The sequence below is a fragment of the Oppia nitens genome, unplaced genomic scaffold, assembly GCF_028296485.1.
Source record: "Oppia nitens isolate AA-2021 unplaced genomic scaffold, nextdenovo-longstitch-racon4-pilon3 scaffold1_pilon_pilon_pilon, whole genome shotgun sequence".
Classification (NCBI taxonomy): Eukaryota; Metazoa; Arthropoda; class Arachnida; order Sarcoptiformes; family Oppiidae; genus Oppia; species Oppia nitens.
In genome coordinates, this window is record NW_026533199.1 from 467,474 (window position 1) to 487,023 (window position 19,550).

The 19,550-nt window shown below is 23.1% G+C and overlaps 3 protein-coding genes across 3 annotated transcripts; 1 reads left to right on the forward strand and 2 right to left on the reverse strand.

The window, feature by feature from the left end:
* Window positions 1-747: 747 nt before the first annotated feature.
* On the reverse strand, window positions 748-2,155 carry LOC128952591 (N66 matrix protein-like). The gene is made up of 4 exons (XM_054298008.1): window positions 2,033-2,155; window positions 1,765-1,929; window positions 1,091-1,558; window positions 748-950 (listed from the first exon to the last, which is right to left on the reverse strand). The coding sequence occupies exons 1-4, from the start codon at window positions 2,112-2,114 to the stop codon at window positions 748-750; spliced, it is 918 nt and encodes a 305-aa protein (XP_054153983.1). The 5' UTR covers window positions 2,115-2,155.
* A 542-nt stretch (window positions 2,156-2,697) lies between these two features.
* On the reverse strand, window positions 2,698-4,743 carry LOC128951951 (demethyllactenocin mycarosyltransferase-like). The gene is made up of 2 exons (XM_054297259.1): window positions 3,965-4,743; window positions 2,698-3,543 (listed from the first exon to the last, which is right to left on the reverse strand). Exons 1-2 carry the CDS (start codon window positions 4,506-4,508, stop codon window positions 2,720-2,722), a joined length of 1,368 nt encoding a protein of 455 aa, XP_054153234.1. The 5' UTR covers window positions 4,509-4,743; the 3' UTR covers window positions 2,698-2,719.
* An 11,322-nt stretch (window positions 4,744-16,065) lies between these two features.
* Window positions 16,066-19,187, forward strand: LOC128952205 (myb-like protein I). Its single transcript, XM_054297554.1, has 4 exons — window positions 16,066-16,463; window positions 17,043-17,152; window positions 18,216-18,370; window positions 18,826-19,187. Exons 1-4 carry the CDS (start codon window positions 16,173-16,175, stop codon window positions 19,053-19,055), a joined length of 786 nt encoding a protein of 261 aa, XP_054153529.1. The 5' UTR covers window positions 16,066-16,172; the 3' UTR covers window positions 19,056-19,187.
* Window positions 19,188-19,550: the final 363 nt, after the last annotated feature.

Consider the following 19,550-nt stretch of genomic DNA (forward strand, 5'->3'; position numbering starts at 1 on the left):
AGCGTAACATTATATATGAGACAAGTTGTTATTATTATTGATTTTTAGTTAACAATAATATATTTATATATAAATTTTTGTTAATATATAAACTGATAATAATATTGTTAAAACACCAAGCTCTTTATATTCTTTATAAATTTTATAAGTTATATATTGTAATAATACAATAAATATATTTCAGATTTTCAATAAATTTCAAAAATAACAATAAATTAAGTTGATTAAGTTAATAAACTAATAATTTTTTCTATAATTGAAATTTTTATGTCTAGTAATTTTAGATTTACATTTACTATGTAATCAAAAAAATAATAATTAATTAAAATACAATGATCTCAACAATATAATAATAATAAATTAAATTAATAAAATAATTTAAAAGTTTATTAGCCTTTTTTTGTTATAATATTAATTATTTAAAAAAAATTGCTTATCATATACTAAAAATTACTAAATAACTATAAAAGTATTTTTAAGTGATTTATATTTATGTCAATAAACTCAAAAAATATTTTGTGACAATAGATTATAAAATAATTCATAAATAAGAAACTTATATATTTATTAAACAAAATTATATTTTTTGTACAGTAGAAAAAATTTAAAAATAAAAATTTTTAACATTAATTTTTAATTAAATAGAATATATTTAACAAAACTACTTGAAACATATAATTTTTTTTTGTTTTTTATATCAACATTTAAAAAAATAAATAATTTTATTAAAAAAAATAATAATAAATTTCATGGATAAGGTTTATCAAGCAATTCTAGATATTTTCTTCGATCTAATTTTGAACAAATATCGAGACCAGGTTTATGATTAGTAAACGGATAGAAATCGGAACCTTTTAGACATTTCTGATAGAATTCATTGCAATAATTTTCATTACAATATTCACTAATACATGGCTTTCTATTCGTAAGACAAATATGTTTTACAAAACCTAAAATTTTTAATTTAAAAAAAAACAAAAAACAACAACAAAATTAATTATTTTTATATAATCTAAAAAACAATTATATATCCGTATAAACTTTATATATATATATATTATTGAATATATATATTTATATAACAAGTTACCTTGATCATTACGTTTGATAGCATTTTTATATTGATTTTCCATATGTATATCTTTTTTCCTAATTTGTCTTGGATCTTTAAACTGTAGACCTTGAATACGTCCGGCAATACATTTAGCACAATCACTATTACTATTATTACCCGGTGGTCCACCACTAATACCCGGTCTGTTACCACTATTACCCGGTGGTCCACCACTATTACCCGGTCTGTTACCACTATTACCCGGTGGTCCACCACTATTACCCGGTTGGCCACCACTATTACCCGGTCTGTTACCACTATTACCCGGTTGGCCACCACTATTACCCGGTCTATTACCATTATTACCCGGTGGTCCACCACTATTACCCGGTCTACCACCACTATTACCCGGTTTGCCACCACCACCACCACTATTACCAGGGTTGCCATTACTACCATCCCTTAATTGTTTATCAAGATCAGCACCTGTACCTGGAGCATTACCTAATTTAATATGCAATAATAATAATAATTAATTAATTAAACGCATTCAAACATATCAATTAAGATTATATAAGCTATATTATCATTACAATTATTATCAATATTATCGTAGAATGAAAAAATAAATAAACAAAAATTGTTTACAGATATTACTGTAAGTGTTTTTATTTTTAATTTATTTAATTTTTTTTTAATAAAAAATTTACCTCTAGACTCTTGGCTACCAGGGCTTCTACCAATATATCCCTGGCCACCATTATTATCACTATTATCATTATCACCTTGATTATTATTATTTAAATTTTCATTATTATCATTATTATTATTATTATCAGATCCCGATTCACCATTTGAACCATTATTTTGGTTATCTAATAATCCCCCAACAATTTGTTGTTGTGATTTAAAAAAAAAAAAATTAAAAGTTAAAAAAATTATAAATTTTAATTAATTAATTAATTATTTATTTCTAACCATAATCTTGACTAATGACTAGCAATTGTTTCGATAATAATATAATTACTATTAATTGATAATAAATTAGATTAGAATTCATTTTGTATTTTTTTTTAATAATAATATATTATTTAGTTTTTTTTTACTAATAATTACTCAAAGCAAAATATTTAATATTTTTTTTAAAAAATATATATATAATATTATTTTTTAAAAAATTAATTCATTAATGTAATTTTATTTATTAATTAAATTGTTTATTTGGAAAAACCATATGTTATTATTATAAGATTATTATTAATTTTAATATTTATATATCATTACATTTGTTTGAAAATTTTGCAATTTTGATGAATCCAATAATTTTATTTTTAACTTAAATTTAGATAAATTACATTAACATTTATCTTGTATTTATTATTTATCAATATTATAATAATTATTATTTATTGATTTACTTTATGCTAAAATATATATTAATAAATATCATGTAATTTAAAATTAATAATTATCTGTTTAATAAATTAAACATTAATTAAAATTATTAATTTGTTGTAATTGTTAATAACATAATAATAATAATATGATATAAAGATAAGTTTTTTAATATATAAAAAAACTAATAATAATAATATAACTGTAATTTACAAATCAAATTAATTAAAAGTAAATAATGATTTTATTTATATATTTTTAAAAAAAAAATTATTTTTTTAATTCATAATCGGCAACAATATGTTCAATGCGTTCAACAATTGCCCGACTATTGGCATCAAAACTCTGCCGAATTCGTTCACCAATTTGTTTCATACGAACACTGAGTTCGGTATCGGTGGCCAACCGGTGGACACTATCCAACAATGACTGACTACTGACTGGTCGATCCAATCTATAGCCGAGACCCGTATCGACAACACGCTGTGCATTATCAAACTGGTCGGCAAAAGCGGGTATCAATAGTACTGGTTTACCGAAATAAAATGCTTCGGTAGTCGAATTGTTACCGCCGTGTGTGACAACACAGTCTACTAGTGGCCAGATTGCTGTCTGCGGTAGAAATGGTTGTCCCCACATATTTTCGGGCAATGTATACTTGTCGTGATGTTTACCCGTTGAGACGATAAACTTATGCGGAGATTTACCGAGTGTTTCGGTAACGAAACGCATTAGTCCGAGATTACCGCTAACCAGCGATCCCAGCGACAGTAGTATTAACTTTCCCGGTCTGGCCAACAGCCAGTCGGGCAGTTCAACCGATTCATTAGTGGTCCGCACAAAGCCGTCGACACGCATCCAATTGTCGGTGTCTAACGGCTTGACGCCCGCAATATGTTTGAAATCCAGTTCGTCGGGTGTCATATAAATGTTCAGTAGTCTGGACATTGGCTGTAGTCCAGAGTCGGCAATATGTTGGCCAGTCTGCCGATAGTACCAGTCGTCGACTGTCTGATGAAAGTCGGCAAACAGTGGTTCGAGTTGTTGACGAAAATCAAGCCATTTGTCTTTGTTTTGGTCGCTACACGAGTAGCCTATTGTTTATGAAGAGACAGAGAGACAGAGAGACAGAGAGACAGAGAGACAGAGAGACAGAGAGACAGAGAGACAGAGAGACAGAGAGACAGAGAGACAGAGAGACAGAGAGACAGAGAGACAGAGAGACAGAGAGACAGAGAGACAGAGAGACAGAGAGACAGAGAGACAGAGAGACAGAGAGACAGAGAGACAGAGAGAGAGAGACAGAGAGACAGAGAGACAGAGAGACAGAGAGACAGAGAGACAGAGAGACAGAGAGACAGAGAGACAGAGAGACAGAGAGACAGAGAGACAGAGAGACAGAGAGACAGAGAGACAGAGAGACAGAGAGACAGAGAGACAGAGAGAGGTAAATATGAGATTATAAGTGGTGTAACAAAATTATTATTATTGATTAGGGTATGGTATAAAACCTACCTGACCAGGCGGGCGGCAGTACGTCGGGTGCATTGCAGGCATTGTACAACTCTAGCGGACTCATGGAGTTCAACAAAATCCATGGCCGACCCGCATTCATGAATGCCGGAGAACCGATATGCGTATCGCATACTATCAGATCCGGTCGGACACTGGCCACTACTGACCGATAGTTCGATTCCAATCGTTTACAGTCGTCAAACATTTTCATAAACACCGGACCGATAGCCCGAAGTACGTCAACGGCGGTCATATTCAGCAGTCGATCGCCGTATTCGTCGAAAAACTGTTGCATCAGATCCTCTTCGGTCGACGAATAGGGTTCCGGTCCTATCGACTGTAGTATAGCTTCTTCGTAGCCATGTTTGGCCAGTCGGCCCTTGAATCTGATGTCCAATGCAAATACCGATCGATGACCACCTATACGGCTCAGGATATCGGCCAGTCCATGACAGGCACCGATATGGCCCATACCGGGTGACGGTGCAAATAGCACTGTTAGCTTCGGGTTGTCGGCGTTTTTGTTGTTGTTGTTGGACGACATCTCTTAACTATTAACTGACTATTAATTTAAACTGAAAAAAATATATTCTCTCTCTCTCTCTCTCTCTCTTTGAATATTTTTTTAAACAGTTATTGACAACTGTTTATGAAATATAAAACAAAAATTATAATTTTTTTAGTTAATTAAATAATTTTTTTAAATTTAAAAGTTTTTATATACACACACATAGTGTAGCACTAGATATATGGTTTGTTTTGGATACTGTTATCACAAATTGATAATAATTTAAATGATAATTAATTTAATTAATTAATTAAATGATAAGATTATAATATACTCACACTTGAAGATAATAATAATAATAATTGTGTAAAATCTATAAAATTATTTTTTTTAAATTAAATATTTCAATAAACTAAATTAATAATAAAATGTAAATTATTTTTGTAAATTCAAATATATATATATATTAATTTTATTATATTAACTACTAAAAATTATTTTATTTAAAAATAAAATATTATATAAATATATATATATTTTTTAAAAAAATATGATTAATATGTTTTAATTTATTAATATTCAATTAGTTTGTCAGTTACTAATATAGTTATAAATATTTTAAATTGATTTTTTAAGGATATTACTAAACAGCCAAATATAGATACAGTTTATTAATGTTATAATAAATAATAATGTTATATAAAATTTTAGTAATTTTTATTTATTTTTATAAAGTTTTTTTCTGGTAGCAACAAAATTCAAGGTTTAATACATAAATTAAAATTTAATTAAAATGTATTTTACACTTATATATATAGAGTACTTAAATTAATAGTTCATTTTAATGTTATGTGCAACTAATTTATTAACTACTTTATTATTGTTTTGATATAACTTATTTGATTAATTCAACTAAAAAAAATACTAATACTAGATTTTATAATTATATAAAAAAAGTTATCATAAAATTATTTATGAAAAATAATATTTAGGGGAAAAATACTGTAATTTAAATTTGTTACACTAATAGCTAAATAAACTCAATTGAGTGCAATTTATATATATATATATATACAGTATATATATATATATATATATCAAAATTATATCTTATATTTATATCAAAATTATATCTTATATTTATATATATTATACATGTATATTATTAAACTGTAAAATTTTTTTTTGTTGGCATGTTATCTATAAATAAATTTATTTATTTAATGATTATTATTATTTAATTAAAATTTCATTATTAAAAATTTTGAAACAAATTAATAGTTTATTTTAAGGAGACAATGATTAAATTAATATTAATTATTGTTTTTTAAATTTAACCTTACTAAATTATATTAATGTTTTAATTATGATAATTTATTTTACTGATACATGTGCAATATTGATTTTGCAAGTAAATATAATTTAATTAATCGTATGTTTAAAATAAATTTAACTAATAATAATAATAATAAAAATAATAATAATAATAATAATAATAATAAATTTAGAATTATTATTATTATTATTATTAAATACAGTATATTATATATACTGTTCTTATTCATTAAGAGACAAAAATATTAGCAAATGTTAAGTATAGAAAAATTATTCAAACATAAAAATTAATAGTAATAGTTTTTTTTAAAAAAAAGATATTGTGTATAAAGTATATAATGATTCATAAAACAATGTTTTTCTTAACATTTAAGTAAAAATCAATATATTATAAAATATTATATGAATGTTCATTAATCATTAACTATTATCATAAATATTAGTTGCAAAATAATAAATGCAATAATTATATTAAAAATTAACTAATACTATATAATTAATGACTAAGGTATGCAAAAATTTATGTAATATTATTATATTTGTTATTTTGAAATTTAAATTTGATTTCATGTTTTATTTGAGAAAAAAAAATAATTATAGCAATTCAAAAATTTTTATTAAATCGAAATATAAATGTAATTAATTGATTAACATCAGGAATATAATCAAATACTTTTTCAATCTATATCTTAATTGCTTTTTTTTAAAAAAAACATTAATATATTCATTAATAATATAATTCACTTGATTTACCTCCGAGTCTTTCACTTTGATGACACATTAATTAAACATTCAGTTGTCATAATAAGATACAACTATAGGAAATGTATTTTCAACTGTTTTACCCTATTTTACAGTTTTGGACTCCATTTCTGGAAATTTACCGCTACGTGGTTTAAGAAGTCTTCGGCGGGTTTTCACACTTTTCACGGACTTGTTGTCAAATAAATTACAATATTTATCCTCATTTTGTAACCACAATGCAATGTTTTGTCTTGTTGTTGTCCCATATTGTTTTGCAGTTTCTGATTGATTATTACCATTGTTTTTATGCCATTCAATTGCTTCCAATCTGAATTGTATTGTATATTATAACCGTCTAGTCTTTAATTTTTTAACTTTTTTGTTGATACAGATGTCAGTTTCAATTCACTACTTCTTGAGGTCACTGATATAACCATTGACATATCATTCACTTGATTTACCTCCGAGTCTTCACTTGATGACACATTAATTAAACATTCAGTCATTTTGTTGTCATTGACACATTGACAGAGGAAATGTATACTAATTGTTAAATATTTTTGTACAAAAAATTTAACCTTATTTTACAGCTTCAAAAATCTTTTATATGACAGCAACTATACGTCAATTGTAGTAATAATGTTATTTAATATTACAAAAAAATTTATGCAACTATATCTAGATATAATTGCACTCCTTGGTACCACTTTAGATATAATTGCATGCTATTATATGTCAGCAAAGTCGGTATTTATATAAAGATTATAAGCAGAATTAATTTATTTATTTTTAGGATTAGATAAATAATACAAAAATGTTCTTTATACTTATTTTATAAATACTAATTATTTTATATATAATTTTAATTTTAAAAATAAGTAATAATTAATAATGTTGATTATGATTTTAATATTAATGTAAGATAAAATTTATAAAACATAATTGAAAATGATATTTGAAACTCTCGAATTCTTTTTTCTCAAAATTTTTCTCTCTCTCTCTTTCTCACTTCTCTTCTTATAATAATGAAAATTATTATAAATATGTAATTTAACATGTCAAATCACACACAAACACATAAAAAAATAGTAAATATTATATTAGTAATAGTAATTATAAATAATTTTTGGTTAAAAAAGTATAGTTTTGATAAAAAGTGAATATTTTAGAAAATATAATTTTAAGTAAATATTTCTTATTTTTTGTTTCTAATCAAATTATATTTAAATTTAAATTATACTTCATATGCATTGTATGGACATATTGAATTATTTTTATAATTAACAAAATAATTGACAGTTCAAAACGCATTACTCTATCTCTATTTTTTTATCTCTATTTCTATCTCTATCTAAAAACCAATATAAAATAGTATTAATTTATACTATTAGTAATTGCTGGTAAAAAATAATCAATTTTTTAATTATAATCTATTAAATATATAATTACACGATCATCACTACAAAAGACAGCTGATATACTTGCACATACACACATACACACATACACACATACACACATACACACATACACACATACACACATACACACATACACACATACACACATACACACATACACACATACACACATACACACATACACACATACACACATACACACATACACACATACACACATACACACATACACACATACACACATACACACATACACACATACACACATACACACATACACACATACACACATACACACATACACACATACACACATACACACATACACACATACACACATACACACATACACACATACACACATACACACATACACACATACACACATACACACATACACACATACACACATACACACATACACACATACACACATACACACATACACACATACACACATACACACATACACACATACACACATACACACATACACACATACACACATACACACATACACACATACACACATACACACATACACACATACACACATACACACATACACACATACACACATACACACATACACACATACACACATACACACATACACACATACACACATACACACATACACACATACACACATACACACATACACACATACACACATACACACATACACACATACACACATACACACATACACACATACACACATACACACATACACACATACACACATACACACATACACACATACACACATACACACATACACACATACACACACACATACACACATACACACATACACACATACACACATACACACATACACACATACACACATACACACATACACACATACACACATACACACATACACACATACACACATACACACATACACACATACACACATACACACATACACACATACAAGTATAAAGTATATACAATATATACAGTATATACAGTATAGTTATATAAGTACAATACACGTGAAATAATTTATATATAGTTTGTTAATATTTTAGATAGGTTTTAAGTGTTGTTGTTTAATTTTTCACTTTTTAGAATCAAATTTCGACAAATAAAATCCAATAGGTATTTAAATTTGAAATTATACTTTAAATTGCAGTAAATGTGATATTTAGCTATTTTTAAAAAATCAAATGTTAATATTTTAAACTGTTAATTATATATAAAATATGTCATATTATTATTATTATTTTAAACCAAATTATCTATTTAATTGTTATTTGTCTGCCCTATCAATTAAATAACAAAAAATTATTATATTAAAAATATAAAGTAATTAAAAATATTTATGGTTTATAAATAATAGTATTGAAATCGTATATTTGTTTTTGTTGTCGCAGATTATTTTGCCAATAAGTTCATCAAATAATTTAAATATAATTATTATAAATTATTTATTTAAATCATATTGAATAGCATATATCTAAATTTTTATATAAGTTATTTTATTTAAATAATCATTTTTTTATTAAATAAAATAAAATGTAAAAAAATAAAGTTTTTATCATATTTATTTTAAATATATTGCTTTTTAATTTATGACGAATGTTAATTTTAAAATTGCTATTTATATATATAATATTTATTAATATAAAATATCATATTATACAATGACCTACTATATGAGCATAAGATAGTTTTTAGATCTTGTATTAGCAGATGGTTTGGATTTTATATTCAAGTTTTTGCCGAAGGATCGCTTATTTATTACAAGGTCAAAAACCTGAGGATGGCGGTAAAGGTCAAGATATTGTCGTTATAAACTTACTAATGGTGATGGAGGTAAATATAAATGCTTAACATCTCCAATTCTGTGTGTGTGTGTGTATGTTTAATTTACTTAATAAAATTTTAATTTAAAAGATTAGGTATGTTTGGTTCAAATAGTATTATTGTCAACTGTTTTGTCAAATTGTTTAAATTCCCTATAGCTAGACGTTTCAATAGACGAATTAGTTGATTGTATAATATATTTTTTAATGCATTGATCATTATATAAACCATTTTATAATTTTATAAACCAGCAAAATTTAATAAATACTCAATTGATTATGAAGAATGAATTGACAGTTTTAATAAAATATATATTATTTAGACTTTAGTAAAACTGTTGTAAGACATGATAGTGAATTATATGATAATTTAGGTTATAATGTTTTAAGTAGGTATGATTGTATTAATCAATGTATCATAAATTCAATGATTTTTTTAGCTTTCTAGATCTATTTTCTGACAATTAATTATCGATAATTCTATAACAATATTTTGTGTTATATGTATTTAATCGTTTATTATAAAAATGAATAGACATTTAAAAAAATTACACGATCATTATTGAAGATAACTGCCTATTTCACAGGTTCTAATGATAGCAATAAAGGTCATGATGTTGGCAATAAGGTCCATATGATAGCATTAAATACTTGCTATAAAGAACCTGGTGACAAAGATTCCATTAACATAATATTTAAGAATTCATTATATTTTATTAATAAAATTTATTAAATATTTTAAAATAACTAAATTTACATTTTTTAAATATTATTTCAAATTAAAATATGAATGAATAGCTTGAAAAATTAATTTTTAAATACAACACATTTCATATAAAAAACTATATATTTTTGTGACACTTTGACACTATATTAAAGTATTTATTTTTTAGTATCGTATACTGTATGTTTAAGTATGTTTAGTAAACTAATAGATTATTTATTAATTATATATGTATAATCTATATAAATTAATTCATAAATTCTTATGCTACTTCATTTTTAACACTTTCCCCAAAATCGAATCAAATTTCGACAAATAAAATCCAATAGGTATTTAAATTTAAAATTATACTTTAAATTGCAGTAAATGTGATATTTAGCTATTTTTAAAAAATCAAATGTTAATATTTTAAACTGTTATATAATTATATATAAAATATGTCATATTATTATTATTATTTTAAACCAAATTATCTATTTAATTGTTATTTGTATGATCAATCATTTAAATAATAACAAAATATATTATCAAAATATAAAGTAATTAAAAATATTTATTGTTTATAAATAATAGTATTGAAATCGTATAGTTGTTTTTGTTGTCGCAGAATATTTTGCCAATAAGTTTATCAAATAATTTCAATAATTTAAATATAATAATTATAAATTATTTATTTAAATCATATTGAATAGCATATATCTAAATTTTTATATAAATTATTTTATTTAATTAATTATTTTTTATAAAATAAAATATAATGAAAAAAATAATGTTTTTATCATATTTATTTTAAATTTATTGCTTTTTAATTTATAACAAATGTTAATTTTAAAACCGCTATTAATATATATAATATTTTTATTATAAAATATCATATTATACAGTGACCTACTATATGACCATACGATTGTTGTTAGCACTTGTATTAGCAGATGGTTTGGATTTTATATTCAAGTGTACACCGAAGGTTCGCTTATTTATTACAAGGTCAAAATCCTGAGGATGGCGGTAAAGGTCAAGATATTGGAGATAAAATCTTGGCAGTAATTGTGATGGAGGTAAATATAAATGCTTAACATCTCCAGTTAAATGTGTTTGTGTGTATGTTTAACAAAAATTTGTTTTGAAATATAAAATTAATTTATTCTATTAGTAATGACTGGTAAAAAATAATCATATTTTTATATATAATCTATTAAATATATAATTACACGATCATCAGTACAAAAGACAGATGATATACTCGCAATCTATTTAATTAACAATATTATATCTGACAATATTAAGTAGTCATTTAAAAAATGATTACACAATCATCATTGAGGACACCGTACCCTTTTAATGTACTTAATGTTAGCGCTAAAGAACATGGTGTTTTTTATTAATTGCTGGACTGTTGGTCCTATCGTTGTTGTCCATATTATGTCTGTTAAAATATTTGTATAATATTATGGATTGGGAACTGTATGATAACAGCGAACCTACACATTGTAATCCAGATAATGGAGACATTGATTGTAAATTGTTTTCAAAATTAGATTTTAAAATTTTATTGTAAACCAACTTCTCATGACTTTGAAAGATCATTTTCAATGCTTAAAAACAAATTGATTGAAACAAAAAGAAATTGATTTACTAAAGAACATATTCAAAAGCATTATTGTGTTAATTTTTTTTAATTATTTTTTAAAATAAGCTATAATTTGTTTTCAGTATTTTGTATTCATATTTTATAAATTTTTTGTATTTATGTTTAACATTCCTAAATTAAAGAATACTGATTTTTAAACACTGTATATTATGCAGTAGTATATTTAATTGTTAATATAAGTTAATATTATAGTTTATAGTATAATATATATACTGTATATATATATAACATAATATAAGTATAATAGATAAATAAAAAATATCTAACCTTTATTTTATTTAAATTTTATTATCGGTCGGTGGCGGTTGTGTCGGTTACGGCGTTGGTTGCGGAACTGGTTGCTGTTGTGGCGATGGCGGACGTGACGGCGGCGGTGGCGAATCTAACAAAATTAATATTTCTTAGTATTTATATTTAATTAAAATATTGAATAATAATTTGAATATTGAATTTAAAAATTAATAATATATAATATATAATAACAAATAATAATGTATATATTTATATATACATATATATTAAATAATATAAAAATTAAAACTAATATTTTTATATTTTTTGTGTAGTATTTTACTATTAAAAATAAAATTGGGAAGTTTGAATATGTTTTAAATTTAAATATTTATATATATATATATATCAAAATTTTATGGCTGTTCTATAATGCAGCTCTTACTACATTTATGAAAACAAAATTTCACTAAGTATTTGAGATATTCGACTTAAAAGTATATAAGTATTTATTGCATTTATTCACATAATCATTATTAAAAATACATTGATGTCAAATATTATGGGCATAGTCAAATAAATAATTACAGCTTACAAAATTTTATGTCAAATATCTCAAATATCTCATATATATGTCTAAATAACTAATAAGTTTAAATTTTTTTCCAGTTATAAAGTTGAAAAACCACTTTAAAGTTGAATATCTCAAATTGCGGATGTGGGTCAGGTATGAAAGTGCTATGCAGGTACTCAAGGAAGTCTATGTTACCATCATTATACGGGATTCCCCAGGACCGGGAAAGACTACAAAAGCCACATTACCTCCCGTTACCACATTCTAACATGTGATTATTATAATTTATTTTAGTAGTTTATTAATAATTAAAAATATAATAATTTTAATTAATTGTTTTAGCTATTATTAGTTTTAAAAATTATACCCAAGATTTATGCAAATTAGTCAGTATATGTGGGTGAAGTGAATGTAATGGGCGGTTATATACTAAGTACAATTTTAATTTACAATAAAGTAATAACTTTATAAATAACTAAAAATTGCTAATTATTTTGCCAATCAGTTCATCAAATAATTTTGGATTTGTTGAATTGAAATTAGTTTTGAAAGGTTAAGAGAATTTTATTTAATTTTTTTCAAATATTATTTAAATATAGTCTCCGTTAGGCCGTATAACACGTTTCATACGGTCGATTTATCTCACATAGACCCCGCACCAGTAGGCTGGTTTTAGGTCTACCAAAAATGACTCAAAAGCGTTGTCAATCTCAATTTTTATTATATGTATTAAATGGGTAAATCAACAAGATAAAACTGTATAGAAAACTAATTATATATTATAAAATTTTTATTATTATATATTTTTTAATGCTTTTTATTATTTTGTTAATTATATAAAAAAAAATTACAAATAATACTGAAATTCTATATATTATTTTAAAAAATATTTTAATTAGTACAGAAAAACAATAGTCATTTTATCATAATTAAAGTTTTAAAGTAATTGATGACACTAAAACATATAATTATACTAATAAATGTTTGTTATTAATTTAAATATTAAAATAATAAGTGCTATTATGTTAAGTAATAATTATATGAAGTACAAAGAGAAAGAGAGAGAGAGAGAGAGAGATACACAGTATATAAAGTATAGTAATAACTGTATAATAACATATATACTGAATTATAAGTGGGGAGAATGGGTAAAAATTAAAAATATTAAAAATTGAAAAATTTAACAACACTTTAACATATTTAAACTATTATGTAACATACTGTATATAACTTATTGTACTTGTATTGTATTGTACTTATACTGTATAACCCTACTGTAATAATGTATAAGCTCTATACACTTTATATATAAAGTATATATATATATATTGTTTTATCTTTCAATACATATAAATAGAAATTTATATATATATTTAAAATTTATCTATATTATATTATAAAATATGAATATATATTTTGTTATATCATTGAAAATTCGTAAATTTTGTTTTTATATGAAAACATTTTATAAAAGATTACACGATCATCATTGAAGGCATCCGCCCTTTCTCATTATATTTTGTATATTATATGAAATAAATAAACTATTAATTTGAATTACACTACAAAAGACCCATCTATTCAATCTATTTAAATAACATTATGTATGATATTAAACAATATTGAGTTTAAAAAAGATTACACGATCATCATTAAAGATACCCGTCCCTTACGCAGGTTCAATGATCTCGGTAAAGATCATGATGATGGCGGTAAAGGTCCTGATGATGACAGTAAATACCGTTAATATTTTTGTAATACTGGTATTTCTGGTGTATTAATATTAATGGTGTTTAGGACATTATAAACATGTCTTGTCGTTAATACTTTATGTGATTACATATACTTATTAATAATAAATCTGAATCTATCAACTAGTACACTGGAATAATAAATATCTGAAATGAATATCAATTTAAAATAAATTTAACTTTAGTCATTTGGGGGATTAAAATGATTCAGCATGAAAAAAAATTGCGGACGTGACGAGCGGTGGTGGCCGTGGCGGACGTAACGAGCGGTGGTAGCCGTGACGGACGTAACGAGCGGTGGTGGACGTGACAAGCGGTGGTGGACGTGACAAGCGGTGGTGGCCGTGGCGGACATAACGAGAGGTGGTGGCTGTTGCGGACGTGACAAGCGGTAGTGACCGTGGTGGACGTAACGAGCGGTGGTGGCCGTGGCGGACGTGACGACGGGGTTGGTGGCCGTGGAATTTAAATTTATAATGTATAAAATATATAATTACACGATTATCATTACAAAAGACCGAAGAAATACTTACAATCTATTCAATTAACAATGTATGATATCTGACAATTTTAAATAAATATTACACGATCATCATTAAAAAATATTCTTCCCTTACACAGGTTCAATGATGGCGGTAAAGGTCCTGTGCCCGGTAAAAATCTGAATCTATGAACTAGTACTATGGAATAATAAATATCTGATATGAATATCGATTTAAAATAAATGTAAATAAAAAAAACTATATATAGTAACTTTGACAAAAATAAAAACAAATAGAGTATATTTTTAAATTTTCTCTATGTTTCTGACAAAATATCAAAATTTCAATACTGATTCCCATAGCTCAATTTTAATGCTTTATCAAAACCTGAAATTAAAATTCAAAAATTTTTGTACAAAGTTTTGTTGTACATTGGACAAACATAAGTAAAAATATTGTAATTTAAATTTGTTACCTTAATAGCAACACAAACATAATTAAGTGATTTGTATATATATAATGATATATCTATACATATATATATATATATAAGTTAAAAGTAAATTGTCTATTTGAATTTTGTCATGTTATATAAAAAATAATTTATGAATATTTAATGAATTTTATTATGAATAATAATTTTATTTTAATTTTTAATTAAGAACATATTAATAGTATATTTCAAACAGACAATGATTAAATTAATCCTATATATTAATTAAAATTTTAAAAACTTTTAATTAAATATAATAATTTAAAATTGATTACAACATAAATTTTTTAAAGAGACTCAAATCAACAAAATAAAAAAAAAATCTGTGTCAATTTAATTATTATTTAATATATTAATGAATTCTCCATTTTAAGTAAATAATAAATTATTTAATATTTAGTTAGCTATTAGTAAGGTTAGAGTAAAATCATAAAATTTTATAACTATTAAATTAAAAAGTAAATTCATTGAACAATGTCTAAACTAAAGTTATTTATTCAATTGCCATTGATTGTTATAATATTGGCAATAATATTAAGTGAGTCAAATAATCAGGTAAAATGTAACAATAACACCAACATTATCAGTAATAACATCAACAACAATAGCGGCAATAATGTCAACAATAGCGGCAATAATATCAACAACAATAGCCTCAATAACATCAACAACAATAGCCTAAATAATGTTAACAACAATAGCGGCAATAACCTCAACAATAGCGTCATATATAAATTACCTCCAGTTTCATTATTAACATCTAAGGTAAATGATCAATGTATAATTAATTATTATTATTATTATTAATTTAATTAAAGTATTCTGAAACTAGCAAATAATTATAAATTATTTATTATATATAATAAAATTATTGTTTTTTTTAATAAATAATTTATAATTAAAATCTAATCTAGTTAATCTAATTAAAAAACATGTATTCAGTAAAATAAAATTCATAAAATATATACATAATTAATCATGTCTACTTTATTCATTTTTTAATTAAATATGTCTATATATATAATATATATATAATAAAATTATTGATTTTTTATTATATATAGACATATTTAATTAAAAAATAAATAAAGTAGACATGATTAATTATGTATATATTTTATGAATTTTATTTTACTGAATACATGTTTATTTAATTAGATGTATATAATTTACAGCAATGAACATCTGTGATATTATATGGCAATTATAGAAAATAAAAGTTTAATAATTACAATAACAAACAAAAAATTATTCTATAGATGTTTTATTGATTAAAAAAAATTTTACATTTTTTAATACCAACTATTACTACTACTACTACTAAATATTTTTTTATTTAATTAGATGACTGGTCGATGGTATGCAATCTATGCAACAAATCCGAACCATAATTTCAATTTAGATATTGAAAATTTATTCGGAACTAATCCGCCGGAATTAAAATTAACAATTAGGTATATTTTATTTAATTTATATATAAAATAAATGTCGTATAGCTTTGCCAACTAAAATACACTAGAGGTCCTCATTTTAGTACTAGAGGTCCTCTGGGCATTAATTTAGATTTAATAATTATGGTAACAAATTATTTGGTCAACTTTTTTGGCACTACTCTTAAATTACGTTATCATATTTGTTGCTATAATATTAAGTTATTGTCTAAGCAATAAATATGATAACGTAATTTAAGAGTAGTGCCAAAAAAAAGTACCAAATAATTAGTTACCATAAATATTAAATGTAAATTAATGCTCAGAGGACCTCTAGTGTATTTTAGTCGGCAAAGCTATACGACATTTATTTTATATATATATATATATAATTTTTTTTATTTCATTTAAAACTAAAAATATTAATTCTTATATTAAAATTATTATTTTTTTTATAAATAATAGTAATGACTTAACACATTTTAAATTTTGAAATTTAAGTTTTAATTTAAAAAAAATAATTTGTATTTATTTAAGTTAAACAGTTTTTGAAATGCCTATATACTGTATATATATATATATATAATGAATTAATGTTTTATCCGTCTATGTATAGTATATACTCTATATATCAGGAATGCAATGATTTGTGATTTTTTTTAAAAAAAATACTTTTATACTTTCACTACTATTATACTAACCTAATGTTATATTAAAATATTTATTTCATCTAGCTCAAATAAACAGTTAAAAAAAATTTATAAAAGTTTAAATCAAAATATCATGAATTATTTATATAATATTAATAATAAGTCGATTATTATATCGGTATACTATATACTGTAATACTATATAAAATTGTTTATAAACCAAAAAAAATTATAGAATTTATTTTTTTTTAATTATATATTTATTTAGTATTTTGTTTGTTTTAGTATTATTTACAACAACAACAAAAAACAATAATATTTTTTAAAAAATTATTTTATATTTATATAATATATATATATATATATATATATATATATATATATATATATATATATATATATATATATATATATATATATATTGTTGTGTTTAATAGTGGATCTAAAAAACCAACCTATTCGGGATATACAATATTAGATGACTTGAATTTTATTAATATTACCTATGAATCCGGTAGTCGTATCTCATTTAATATATTGGACTATGATTTTGATCGCTATTTATTAGTTAAAGTTTTACATAAAAATAAAGGTGATGTAAATGTTTTTTATTTATTTTTTTTATTATAAACTTTATATATATTTTATTTAAATATCTATTATTTATAAGACAGTATATATATATATATAAATACATACAGTATTTATTATTATTATTATTTAGTTAATAATTATAATTATTATTTAGTAAATGTTTATAACTAGTTAATTATTTTACTTTGAAATTTTTATTGTGTTTGATATTAAATAATTTATTTTAATTTTTAAATATATCATTATAATTTAAATTAGTAATTCATATTGATAGTATTTTTAAAAATAAAATAATAATTTATTTATGATTCTTGGATATTATTATAAAATATTTTGTTGTTTTATAAAAATTTAATAATCATTTATTGAAATTAATTGTAAATAATTTTATACATATTTTTTTTTAAATAATATAATTTTTATTTTTATTATTATATCTTCAATTTAATTCAGTTGGTATAACACTTTATAGTCGATTCAATGACCAATTAGTTGAACAATTAAGACAATTGCATAACGCTTACAAAAAACTGGATCAATTGGGTCTGAAATTTAATTTAAAATCAACAAAACAACAGCCAAAACCAAAACAAAAGTCAAAACAAAAACCAAAACAACGTAAACAACAACGAAAAGGACGACAACAACTAAAACAACGTATACCACAACAAAAGTTGGGTTAAAATTGGGTTAAAATTGGGTTAAAGTTATATAAATTAATATACAGTTAGATAACAAAAATTTTCTGAAAAATAAATCCAAAATTATTCAAAATTAATTTATAAATTTATATATATATATATATATAAAGACATACCAATTATTTATTAATTTATTAATTATTTATTTATAACTGTTTAAACTTTAACTGTAATTCAATTCTAATAAAATAAAATTATTATCAAGCATATTTATTATATTTTAGTTACTATGACAGCAATAATTAATAAATTTAAAAAGTTTATTATTATTATTGTTATTTATTATAATTTAATTTATGTACTAATATAAATTAGATTAATTTAAATTAGTAACCTAGATTGTTACTTAAATAAATAAATAAAATAATAATAATAATAATAATAATAATAATAATAATAAATAAATAATAAAAACTTTATTGGTTTACTTGGTATTGATTCAATATTTTATTAATTTTTTATTAAAATTTAAAGTTA